The following is a 13,557-nucleotide window of genomic DNA, read 5'->3' as shown; positions in this document are numbered from 1 at the left end:
ACACCTGCCCCCCCCCCACCAGCATACGCTCCCTAAACTACCTCGACAATGTACGCATTTCTCACTTCATAGTTATAGGTTGCTAGGGTCAGTGTAGCTCAGTAACAGTCCATCACAGTACCTCAGAATGATGTGAATGGATTCTAGTCTGGAGGTGATGTAGGCTTTGGTGACCTCGGGCGTATATGTCTCCAACATGTGTGGCTCTGTGGCTTTGACGTATGGTACTGAGGCAGCCAGGCGTTGCCACAAGCTCAGCAGGTAGTGCACACTGTTAGGGGCAAACTCCCAATGCTATAGAAAACAAAACAGGAGGAAATCACAAGAAAACATTAATCTAGAATGACCAGAGTGGGAAATTCTTGGCCACCAATGCATCTTTCTGGCACTCTTTATCAACCTCACATAAGAATCAGGTCTGACTGTGCACTCGTTTAGGGAATATGTTAATCAAATACAATATAGATTCCATCTCAACTAAACATGAGAAAATTATACATCTTATTTAATTTCCAAAAGTTTTGATTAGCACCTCACTATATGTCTTTAACTCAATTCCCACCAACTTAATGCTGCATCTTTGAATGCAAGGTCAACTGCGGAAGGGAACTGGCTTTAACAAATAACGTACGTACCAATCAAACTCATACTGCTGTTAACACCCTGAGGATATTGCCAACCCAAGTCATGTTACTGCCAGCATAGACTCTGAAACATGTGTTGGTTTACAGACTTTGGATACTGGCAGGTCATATAGTGTTCCCAGCTCAAATGTTGTGCAGCGACAAAGCAGCAAAGCATCCCAAACTAATGCCAAATGCTGGCATGCACCTCTCCTGAAGGTATTAACAACCACAGGTAACTCATTCACCCAACATACATCCACTGACGATTATCTATTCTATTAAAAAATGCATTTTCATAAACATCTCCAGAAAGGTAGCTGGTTGTTGTACCTGAAGGCTAGTTACAGTGAAATTGGCTACTAGGCGGATGACTTCAGGGTAGTTTTCCACTTTCACCAGCTCTCCCAGTTGGTAATTACTCTTCAGGCGTGCCAATAACCTGCAGAACTCATGGTAATTGTTCGGGTCGGACAAGCTCTGCAAAAGGAGTTGCTGTTTCACACATATATACTAGCCATCAGAATCAGAATCAAAATACTGTTTATTGTCATTTGAACCTAATTTCAAACAAAATTTATACCAAGACCATCAAGCAGTAAAGATAATCCTTACATGTACCACCATTTATAGCACCTGAGGTGGACACAAAGTGCTGGAGTAACTCAGGTAGCATCTCTGGAGAACACGGAAAGGTGATGTTTCGGGTTGGGATCTTTCTTCAGACTGATTGTGGAGAAGAAAGCAAGAAGAGAGGAGGAGGGGCAGTGTAAAGTATGGCAGGTAATAGGTTGATACAAGTGAAGGGGGGTTTTGATGGAAAGATGGTTGGACAAAAGCCACAGATGAAAAGAGAGAAGAGTTGTGAATTGTGAAGCGAGAGGAAGGAATACACATGTTGGGGGGGGAAGAAATAGGTGTGAGTGTAGGTGGGGCATTGGGGAGAGAAGGGTGGAGTGGGCAGAGGAAAATAGAGTGGGGGGGTTGGTGAGGGAAGAAGGCGGGGAGATTTGTCAATACCTATAATTGGAGAAATCAATGTTCATATCATTGAGCTGTCGGCTGCCCAAGCAGAATGTGAGCTGCTGTTCTTTGTGTGCGACCTCACCCCAGCAATGGAGGAGGCCCAGGACAGAAAGGTCAATGGGGAGAGGATTTAAAATAGTTGGTGACTGGGAGATCTAGCAGGCCATAGCAGACCGAGTGTAAGTGTTCGGCAAAACCGGTCAATGTACAATTTTGCAGGCCAAGGGCCAAGTATTGTGGAGTCACGGCGTATTTGTGAAATAAATACAGAAAATGCCCAAAATAAAACACGTTTCTGCCGCTTACTACTTTTATATCAAATTTTCAAAAAATAATATTTTTCCAGTATTACTTATTCTTAATTTGGACAGGGATGTGATACTGAACCCATTAATCTGCCAGGAGTAACATTAATTGTGAACCACACTTGAGGGACACACATGAGCCACCTCTACTCCCAGCTACGATTGCCTCTGCCTCCAAGATGTAAACACAGATTTGTTTCTTCCCTTCCATTTCAACAACTCAGTGAGCGTAGAGTTTGTTTCTGGAGCTTTCTCCGTGTTTTATAGTTCACAACGGCACTCCCAATTATCCTCCTTCCTTCCTAAAGTACAAACACCATCCTTGCCCTCAAGTGAGAGAAATGGAATGCACTATCTGCGGGGAAACTGAGCCTTGCAGTCAGAAACCACGGCCCATGAACACATTTCAGAATTACAAACATTCTAGGATTGCACACACTTCTAAGAAAATTCACTTTGATGTTTTTATTCCACCATCTGTATAAGAAATTATCAGCAAACCGTTCATCACCTGTGGATTTTCTAAAACTCTCTTCACGCCATCCACGAGGTGAGAGAGGAATTTTGCACGTTCCGCATTGTTAAATAGTGACCTCCGGACTGAAGCGATCTGTACTAAACAAGATAAGACCTGCAAGAAAAGAGAGCCACTGTCAGACAGTACAGCTTGATATCAGTACTTTAACGCAAAGTGTCATGGGCACCTGAGAGTCCCCATGCTTGAGGGAATGTTCAGTGTGTGTGTGTGTGTGTGTGTGTGTGTGTGCGCGTGTGTGTGTGAGTGTGAGTTGTGTGTTGTGTGTGTATGTATTGTGCGAGAGAGTGTGACTGTGAGGGGCTATTTTCAAGGCTATGGGGAAAGTATGAATCAGAAGGTTGCAGCAACAGCCCAGACTGATGCGCTGATGCTGCCTTCCTTCATCTACCACGCCATGGTTTAAAAGCTGCACTCTAGATTTTGGTTTCCAGAGCATTGAGTTCCTTCAGGTAAATTGGTTAACAGCAAAATTGAGAATAAAATCTTTCACGATACCAGGGATGGCGGCACTGCCAATATGATGAAAGAATGGGTCGACTGGGCTGGAATTTAGAAGGATGAGAGGATATCTTTAGAAACATATAACATTTTTAAAGGATTGGACAGGCTCGATGCAGGAAAAATGTTCTTGATGTTGGGGGAAGTCCAGAACCAGGGGCCACAGTTTGAGAATAAGGGGGTAAGCCATTTAGGACTGAGATGAGGAAAAAAGTCTTCACCCACAGAGTTGTGAATCTGTGGAATTCTCAGCCACAGAAGGCAGCGGAGGCCGATTCACAGGACGTATTCAAGAGAGTTAGATTTAGCTCTTAGGGCTAACGGAATCAAGGGATATAGGGGAAAACCAGGAACGGGATACTGAGTTTAGATGATCAGCCATGATCGTATTGAATGGCGGTGCTGGCTCGAAGGGCCGAATGGCCTACTCCTGCACCTATTTTTTCCATGTTTCTATGTTTTTCTCTATGATTGTCGTGTGGGAATGATGGCAGGAGCAGCAACTTCCTTCAAATATAAACTTACACATTAATCATTCAAATATGGGGCCCTCCAGAAGATTACTATTAATACATATCTTTTACAAGCATATACTGTAGATCCATTCATTTATGGACACTTCACTGCAGGGTACAGATACTTGTAAACACAGCACCTTACAGGTTATTGTTCTTAATGAGCAACAGGATCCCTGTTCGGGTATGTGTGTATGTGTGACGGTGAATTTATGTAATATGATAAGATTTATTATATTATGAGACTACATTGACTGGACTTGTATGAATGCAATGATGGGGAACCAGCCAACATAAGTCAATGTGAAACACACCAGACTTCACTATAATTAATTTAAATGTTATCACAACACACTAAAGGGCCTGCCCCACTTACGCGATTTTTTCGGCGACTTGCCGGCACCCGTCATAGTCGCAGCAGGTCGCTGAAAATGTTAAAAATGTTGAAAATCCAGCGGCGACCAGAAAAAGGTACGACTCTTTGGGCGACTACTCACGACCATACAGGCGTTACCCTGCAACATGCATCTCAGTCTATGTCACTCCAACTTCTCTGGAGGTAACAGATAGGTGACGTTTTGATCTATCCATGTCCTCCAAAGATGCTACCTGTCCTGGTGAGTTACTCCAGTACTTTGAGGTTTTTTTGTTGTGAACCTTACCAGGAGGATGGAGGGGCTGAATGATGAATTCCCATTCTTGTTGGTGCTCCGTCAGTACCCCTCTCTATCTGCCTCCTTGCTGATCATCTGAGCTGGCCCATTGTGGTCCTCAGCGATTCAGCAACTAATTCTGCTCTCTTATCTTTCCCTGCTTGTTTACCAGGTTAGTTTCAGTAAAGCTAGTCTTCCACTGCTGGATAAATCAGAGCCACATTTCTTCCAGTATCCGTGTCTCTAAATTAATGGAAAACCAGACATAAATGGGGCCTTGGTTTGCATTCTAGGGTGCACAACTGGAAAAGTCTTGGAAGACAATGGCTGACACAGAGGTGCAGCGCTAGATACCCGAGTTCAATCCTGATCATGTTGCTGTCTGTATGGAGTTGTATGTTCTCCCTGTGACCGCATGGGATTTCTCCAGGGGCTCTGGATTCCTCCCACATGCCAAAGACGTACAGGGTTGTTGGCTTTGGTAAAATTATAAAATTGTCCCTAGTGTGTAGGATAGTGTTAGGCCACAGGGTAATCTCTGGTTGGCGTGGTCTGGGTGGGCCTGTTTCCACACTGTATCTCTTAAGTCCAGTCTAAAGTACAATCTGTGGTGTGGGGTGCGGGATGGGAGAATCACCACAGCGACACAGATAACATTTCTTCTCTCCTGCCCCTCGCATGTCCCTGCACCTCCAACAGAGAGAAGCACAACTCACCAGAGGGGACAGTGACGGAGGGATGGAATGGTACAAGTCGAAAAACAACTGCAGGGTTGATGAATCCAGGAAAGCTGTTGAGAGAAAGTGGAGGTTTTAACTCAGCAGCCTTGACGAAAGAAGGAGAAAATAAAGAACTAAAACATTACAAATTCCACCTGCTTGTCGCTAAATATGTAAGGTATGCATTGCTGCCAAAAAAGACTGGCAGAAAAGGACTGGGACCATTTTACATATGCCCTCATGATTTTATAAACCTGCAGTTTCTCCTTATCACTCTAGCCCTCCAGATCCCATAACTTCCCTGTGAATCTTTTCTGCCCCTTTCCAGTTTGATATCATCTTCCGACAGCGATGTAAGCAGAACGGCACACAATATTCCTAATGCAGCCTCGTCAATTCCTTGTACAGTACTATTCATAGTTCTGTGTGAAAGACTGACAATATAGCCATGTAACCTGAATTACCCTGTCAATGAATACACTGCCAGGGGGAAACTGAAATAATACCATGTGCTCATGGGGTGAAAGACAAGAACCTGACAGATTTTTAACGTAGCTGAGATATTGCATACGCAAGTGACTGGCAGAACGTGAAACTGTCATCTACGAGGTTGCTGGGTTAAACTCGATAGCCAGATATTCCAGTTTTCATGTCAGTAACTAGTTTTTGCTCTAAACTGACCACATTGTAGTAATTGTAATGATGACACCATGTGAGAATAGTGCACCTGGGTGACTTTAGACCCATTATTGCCAAGCTCTGGGGTTTTTCTTCCCCTCCATTGGCTTGTTGTGGATCAGCAAGTGAAGACCAAGTAATGTTAGTGAAACACTCCACTTCCCATTTCTCAGATTTTGTCATCTAAAGGGCCTGTCCCACTTACGCGACCTTTACAGGCGACTGCCGGCACCCGTCATAGGTCGCCAACATTTTCGACATGTTGAAAATTCAGCAGCGACCAGAAAGACGTTACGATTCTTTGGAGACCTCTCAAGACCATAGGAGACCTATCACGACCATACAGCCTATGGTCGCGAGAGGTCTCCAAAGAGTCGTAGCGTCTTTTTGGTTGCCGCTGAATTTTCAACATGTTGAAAATTTCAGCAACCTATGAAGTGTGCCTGTAAAAGTCGCGTAAGTGGGACAGGCCCTTTAGGGTTGTTGGATGACGAGCTCTAGTGGTTATCTACATTTTAATAGAATATTATTAACTCTGCAGCTGGCATTTAAATAGGGTACCAACATGATATAAATTTAATCTTCCTAACATATAAGCAATCAGTGCAAGATTCTGGTATTGAAACATTTAGCTCCGAGCAGTACTAACTACAAATATAAAGGTCTCTTCATCTGGGGAATGACTTCTCTCGGGATGATTATATTGTGATTATAGAAATTCCTTGCCACAACTGCTCATTAATGTACCTCAAGTGAGAAAAACAGAAAGCACAATTTAAAAAATCTGTGTCCACATTTGGACATGCTCTCCACCAATTCATCAAAAACATCAAAACATTATTAAAATCTACTGCATAGATTAAATCACTTCAGAAAACAATTCACACAATGGTTAGTAGACCATAGTAGAAAAAAATGTAGCTAATCAAAATCAGAATCTGGACAGTAACTGATTCAAAAGATCTCGACTAATGCACGGAGCATTAAGGGCCTGTCCCACATTCACAACCTAATTCACGACCTCTGCCGAGTTTGCCCTTGACGAGGTCGTAAGCAGGTCGTAGGTAAGTCGTAGCAGGTCGTGATGCTAGTCGTAGGTACTTGTGGCATCAGGTAGGTCGGGGCGTTTTTTCAACATGATGAAAAATGTCCACGCGTAAAAAAGGTTGTGAATTAGGTGGGACAGGCCCTTTAGTACCTCTGGGGTACAACAAGAAAACCGATCATAAAAGCAATTTCACTGTGACTCTTTTTTGGCATAATTTCATGAATAGAATGATATTTAAATTATTCATTTGAAAGAATTGAAAATACTATATCAGAAGCGACAGCTGTAATGAAAATAAAGGCTGCAATCAAGAACTTTGAAGCTGAGGATCCTGGCATCTACAACACAGCAAAGACAATGGGTGCATCAAATATAAACAAGAAACACTGGGGGGGTAGAGAGGAAGCTATTCCACCTAATATTTATCCAGTTTCAACACATTAAATATAATTGCGCCCATAAAAAACAAATCCGATGATAACCAGGCATTAGCTAATGGCCAACATGGATCACTCAGGTTTTAATATGATAGACATGAAAACATTATAAAATTAACTGCTGTAAGGCTACACAAAAAAAGTGGTGGGCAACTGATAGTATTCATGTGGAAATGGAAGCTTGGAGCTTGCGGGAGAGGGGAGGGGGGTGGACAAGAAACCTATGACAGTAGTGGGGTGGGAGGGCGTCTCCACATTTATGAGGATATGCAGGCCGGTGAGAACCGGTGCATTAAGAGAGCACAGGGAAACGAGCACACTTTGGCGGGGAGAATGTGGGGGGTGAGGGAGGGTATGAGCCGGGAGGAGTGATGGCAAGAGCATGGGGCAGCCAACCATACAGAGAAACGCGTGTAAGAGTGCAAAAAGCATGCAGGGAGGGGCAGGGAGAAGACAGGACGAAGGAGGGAAGAGACTAGATAGTGAGAGTGATTGAACAGGGTGGGTTAAGGGGAGAGCATAGCCAAGTATTGGTGTAGAGGGAATGCAAGCTGCGGTGGAGTCTTCATGGGTTGGTGCAGATTAAGGGCTGAGGGGACAGGGTGGGAGAGGACTGTTCTTCCACTTTAAGCATTAATGTGACAAATGATGTTGTGGCACAAACTACTGAATATGACCATACCTGACCTCCAGCTGGTTGGAATCTGGACAGTACAGAGGTCGTCCGACGACTCATCTGTTGACGTGCCAATGAAGTCGAAGTTGAGGCAGCTGTGGGCTAGTTTAAGGAGCTGCATTAGAAGACCGTGTTGGCTTTCATCATTCAGATTTAAGCTCTTTCCTGATGCCTGCAAGAAAGTGCATGCCATTAGAATAACCCAGACAAACAGCTGGTGCAGGGCCGTGAATCTTTTCATCGGCAGTGAGAGTGCACGTCAAAAAAATGCAATGGGATCCCAAGCTGCACAAATGATAAAATCCTGTGACCCTACCTATGATCTACTGACGAATTCTCCTGTCTATAGTGCATACATTCTATCAATTCCAGCTGCAAGCATCCTCAGGGATAGTTCAGCAAGGAGTGCTCACCCATGGCTGGGACAACATTGCAGATATTGTATAGGGAGGAGGTTACACAAAAAAAGGAGTGCTCACCCGTGGCTGGGACAACATTGCAGATATTGTATAGGGAGGAACTGCAGATGCTGGTTGAAAACTGAAGATAGACACAAAATGCTGGAGTAACACAGCGAGACAGGCAGCATCTCTGAAGAGAAGGAATGGGGTTGAGACCCTTCTTCAGACTCCATTGCATTTTGTGTCTATCTTCGGTTTAGACCAACATCTGCAGTTCCTTCCAACACATTTTGTCTGCTTGTCCTGTCTTTGGGTGGGTCAATCCCATTGCATTATTTCGTTCCATAGATTCTTGGTAGAAACACTTCAAACTTCACCACTGTCCAATTTAAAACCTAAGATTTTGAGATGGGAAATCTCAAATTCTTTGTTTTTTTACTCCAGATATTGGAATAGTAGGCTGGTGTGTAGACTAAATGAAGGCCCAACCTAACGCACAGAAGCATTACATTGTTTGCCATCTTGTGTGTAGCGATTCACCAGGTAACTACACAGTGCATCTATTGAACTGCACAATGTCTTTGTTCATGATGCTCAGTTATAAATAAGGCTTGAATTATCTCGGGGTTCCGCCAGTAATGGTTGCAATTGTTGGTAAAATGTAAAACCCTTACCTGCTTTAGTAAATTGCAAGAAAGCGTGAAAATATCAAACAGCGATGCGTCTCGAAATGACGATGCAATTTTCCTATGTTTGGTCAGTGGATGTGTAGTGTCAGCCTAGAAGAAAGAAATGATCATTCACGTTCACAACTCAAATGTTACTGCAACAATTCTCAAATCATTAAATGGTGCAACACAGGTTAATAAAGTCAGAGTGCCAACAACATTTGGGGTCAAATTTCAATTAGAATGCAGACTTCTATAGTACCTTGATTAGAATGTGTTTATCAGGACAGATTGGGTGGCAAAATGCAAGTCAAGGGCCTGTCCCACTTGGGCGGCATTTGTGCATCACGCAGATGGCGTGCAAAGATTTTGTACATCCCAAACTCATGGGGCGCCCACTGGCTACGTCACCACTCACCATGCGCGCATCACGACGTGTGGCCATCGTGCGTCGTGACGCCTAAATGATGTCTCGTAAATTACGCGCTAATGACGCCCGAGTGGGACAGGCCCTTCAGGGAGAAGAAGAGGTCGCTGAAGGACCTGCAGAGTCACCAACAGACCAGGGTGAGACTGGGGGATCACGTGGAGACAAGTACCAATGTATTTGATTCTCTACAGAAACATTCTCGGATTATCGTTGAACATCTGAGAAGGAGCTCACTGCCCTTTGCTGGCCACCTGCTGTCCACCAAGCTTCCTATAGAGACACAAAATGCTGTAGTAACTCAGCAGGACAGGCTGCATCTCTGGAGGGAAGGAATGGGTGATGTTTCAGGTCGAGACCCTTTCTTCAGACAGTGTAAACCAGCATCTGCAGTTCCTTCCTACACTAGCTTCCTTTATAACAGCGGGGCGTCACGGTGGATCTGCTGCCTTACAGCGCTTGCAGCACCGGAGACCCGGGTTCGATCCCGACCTGTAGGGAGTTTGTACGTTCCCCCTGGAATTTCTCCGAGATCTTCGGTTTCCTCCCACACTCCAAAGACGTACAAGTTTGTAGGTTAATTGGCTTGGTATAAGCGTAAATTGTCCCTAGTGTGTGTAGGATAGCGTTAATGTGCGGGGATCGCTGGTTGGTCCGGACTAGGTTGGCTGAAGGGCCTGTTTCCGCGCTGTATCTCTAAACTAAACTATGCTCCACCAATTCTGGCTGTGTGTAGTCCTCAGTTTCCTGTACTCTGCTAATGCCATCTGTGCATGGTGCTGTCAGGGAGGACTCGCCCCCACCCTTAAACTCTATCTTTCCCCTAACATAGCCTTTAAGAACCACCTCTTGATGACATTTTTGGCTATTTTCCCGTTTTTGTTTCTCTATGTTGGCCAGTTAACTAGTTTGACAGTTTGCAACCATGTATCTCACTTGGGCTCACACCTACCTGTCTCAAGCCAACAGTCAGCTTATCAGGGAACTTCCTTGCCTGAGGTAAACTGTTGCTGGCCCAGATTTACCCTGTTTTTTCCCTTCGTTTCCAGTTCCTCCCCCCACTCTCCCTACTATAACCAGTCTGAAGGAGAGTCGCGACCCAAAATGTCATCTATCCATTTTCTCCAGAGATGCCTGCTGCCTGACCCACTGAGTTACTCCAGCGCTTTTTTGTCTATCATGAACCAGCATCTGCAGTTCCTTTTGATACATTGTAACTACTTCAGTACATTACCACTTTGTAACATTTTGCAAACACAACTTGTTACACATTAAAACAGTGCCGGTTCCTTCCTCAATGTCCTTTCCCAGAGGCACAGATCTCATTCACAACTGTACGAGAGAGTTGACAGGGTAACCATTCGTTGATTACTATCCTCAATAGCACAACCTGAAGGCAAAACAGGTTAGCTAAGAGTCACAATGTTTGATTTATTTAACCAAACTCATTCCTCTCCAACTCTTGGATCCAGGATTTAGAACCCCCCTCTGGTACTGTATCCTTGACTTCCTGACCCATAGACCACAATCAGGGAGGGATAGGTGATAAAACCTCCCCATGATAATTCTCCACACCAGTGCTTCGTAAGGATGCATTCCCAGCTCCTTGTTGTACTCCCTATACACTCACACCAGTGCAGACCAATACTGCTCCAACTCTATCTATAAGTTTACAGGTGACACCATTCATTGTGGCAGGCCAGATCTGGAACATCAAGAATGACTGCAGGAAGGAGATGAGCAGCAACTTGTCAAGGCAATAAGAACCCCTTCAATGTCAGCAGAATGAAGGTGCTGGTCATCGACCAGAAGGCAGTGTGGTGTACAGGTCGACATCGATGGTGCTGATGTGGAGATGGTCAAGAACATAGTTCTGAGGTGTAAATACCACCAGCAATATGTGCTTGTCCAACTACATGGACACTATGGCCAAGAACACCATTGTAGGCTATTGAACACTACAAACACTAACTCAACTACACACTATGAACTGTCTTGGTTGCACTATGGACTGAGCTTTTGTTTCATTTTGCACTAATATTGAGTTTTTAAAAATGTGTTGAACTATTTTTGTTTGCTTTTCAAGTTATCTATCAAGGGCTGGGCTTACAGACCTGTGATGGTGTTGCAAAAATTTTACTGTCATTGTCGGGGCAAATGACAATTAAACAATATTGACTGTCTTGAAAGCACACAATGTCTCTACTTCCATAGAAACTAAGGAAATTCACACGTCTCAAATGACTCTTAGCAATTTCTACAGATGTAGCACATAAAACGTCCCATTGGGATGTGACAGGTGGTAGAGTTACTGTTCTGCCCAAGACTGCAGGAAAATGCAGGGTTGAACTCTGCAATTCATCTTTATAATTCTGTTACTGAATAGAATCAAGTTCAAGTGAGTTTATTGTCATGTGTCCCTGATAGGACAATGAGATTCTTGCTCTGCTTCAGCACACAGAACATGGTAGGACATTTACTATAAGGAACTAATTCCATCACTCGTGCCATCATTGCCAAACTTCAGCAAAACTTGCTGAAATAATGTGGAAGTAGTAAACTATTTGGCGCAAGCCTGATCTATTCCTCCCGCAAGAAAATATGACAAAGTCCTGTTGGATATACTGCACACAATGTCTCACAAGAAATCACGTTACCAAATTGCCTTCCTCATCCAAGGTCAACTTATGGCTCGGGTTTGAACAGAGCAAAAACATCAAAAGGCAATGAAGTAAAAACAAAAATGGTGAAAATGAACATAAAAGAGCCCGTATCACCCCACAGGAAGAATGTATGTGTGATCCTGCAACAAACCCACAGTACACCTAAGCCTCGGGGATTAAACAGGTCCAGCCAGCCCAGCAATGGGAAAAGTCTGAACAGTATATCAAGTGAGCTTGGAAAAGTGCCGCCGTGATTGCAAGCAGAAGTGTTACTACTATTTAAATAAAATGATTCTGCCTCAAAAACCTGGTGCAAGTAGAACATGACAAAAAACATACAAACAGATTGGGAGAGGGAAATGGAATCTAATGAGACGAGATGACATTGGAGGTCCATGTGGCACTCACCTGGTTTATTTCATTCGTTAACTGGGAAAGAATCATGACTCCTATAATACAGTGCTCAACACTGTCCTGTGGAGAAACACAGAAACAACATTGGTTACTTTCTCCTCCTGGTTTCCCTGAAGCAATAATAAGTGTAATTACCAACAATTTATCCATGACATTTAAGCCTCATTAATCCAACATCTCTGCCTCCTTCAAAGATATACGCTGAGCAGCAGAGGGGAGAATTGTGCTATGCAGGACATAGGCATGATGCAAAAGATCAGAATGGGTTTCCTGGCCATTTGGACTCAAAAATGGAATCAGTTATCAAGCACAACGACATAGTGATAAACTCAGTCTCACAGCTCCAACGAACCAGGTATTGATCCAACCTGGATCGTTGTCAGTGTGGAGCTACACATGTCTGACAGGTACCTGCAGTGTGGGGATACACATTCTCCCATAGACTGTACAGGTTTCTTCTGGGTGCTCCAGATCAAATGCATTTCGTTGTCTCTGTACTGTACACTGACAATGACAATTAAAATTGAATCTGAATCTGAATCCCTCCGACACCGCAACGGCAGGTTAGTCTGGGGATTAGTTGGATTGGCGAGCAGGTGAATCAGGGCATTTGAGATATAATAGGTCATGGAAAAACAAGTGGGGGTAATGGAGTTTATGGAATTACTCTAAAAACCAGCACAAAGTCACAGGGCCGAATGGGAGTCAGTGAACCTATTCAAATGAATGAGCTTGCAGGATATCTGCAACAAATATTGTAACTGAATCCTCTGGAGATGCACTTGACTTGTAATCTCATCAATTTCAGGAAGTCAATGTGATTGCAAGTCAAGTGCAATTTGACGATGCCAAATCCAGAAGTGAAAAATCAGGTGCTTTGTACATCTGTACTCCAGTATATCTCTAACTTCTATACTGCCATTCTCCTTGGAGCCTTCAAACCAACTGCAAGCCTTCAGTGTGGTCAGGCACAATGCATTCCTAGAATTTGATTACATGACCAGCAATGTAGGCTTCAGAGGTAGTGGAAACAAATAAGACCATAAATTAGAAGAGCAGAGTTAGGTAAAGTAAGTAAGTTTATTGGCCAAGTATTCACATACAAGGTCATTCCGCCCATCGAGTCCACTCTGCCATTCAATCATGCCTAATCTATTCTCCTACCTTCTCCCTGTAAACTGTCACCAAAAGAAATGATGACGAGACATTTTGACAATAAATTTGGCTACTGCCAATTCACGTAGATTCCCAATAATGATGCTTAACTG

At 43.7% G+C, this 13,557-nt stretch overlaps 1 protein-coding gene across 1 annotated transcript in view; it reads right to left on the bottom strand.

Annotated features, from left to right (window-relative positions):
- The window catches only part of xpo7 (exportin 7), a 60,320-nt gene that overhangs the window by 27,419 nt on the left and 19,344 nt on the right, over positions 1 to 13,557 (bottom strand). The window contains exons 5-11 of the mRNA XM_055662328.1: positions 12,284 to 12,349; positions 8,792 to 8,896; positions 7,723 to 7,888; positions 4,875 to 4,948; positions 2,466 to 2,585; positions 957 to 1,103; positions 122 to 294 (exon numbers count right to left, since the gene is read on the bottom strand). Coding sequence (XP_055518303.1) covers positions 122 to 294; positions 957 to 1,103; positions 2,466 to 2,585; positions 4,875 to 4,948; positions 7,723 to 7,888; positions 8,792 to 8,896; positions 12,284 to 12,349 — 851 coding nt within the window. The remainder of the gene's footprint in view (positions 1 to 121; positions 295 to 956; positions 1,104 to 2,465; positions 2,586 to 4,874; positions 4,949 to 7,722; positions 7,889 to 8,791; positions 8,897 to 12,283; positions 12,350 to 13,557) is intronic.

The sequence above is a fragment of the Leucoraja erinacea genome, chromosome 35 (genome assembly GCF_028641065.1).
Source record: "Leucoraja erinacea ecotype New England chromosome 35, Leri_hhj_1, whole genome shotgun sequence".
Lineage (NCBI taxonomy): Eukaryota > Metazoa > Chordata > Chondrichthyes > Rajiformes > Rajidae > Leucoraja > Leucoraja erinaceus.
Note: the sequence above shows the minus strand (reverse complement) of the source record. Positions and strands in the feature narration are given on the sequence as shown.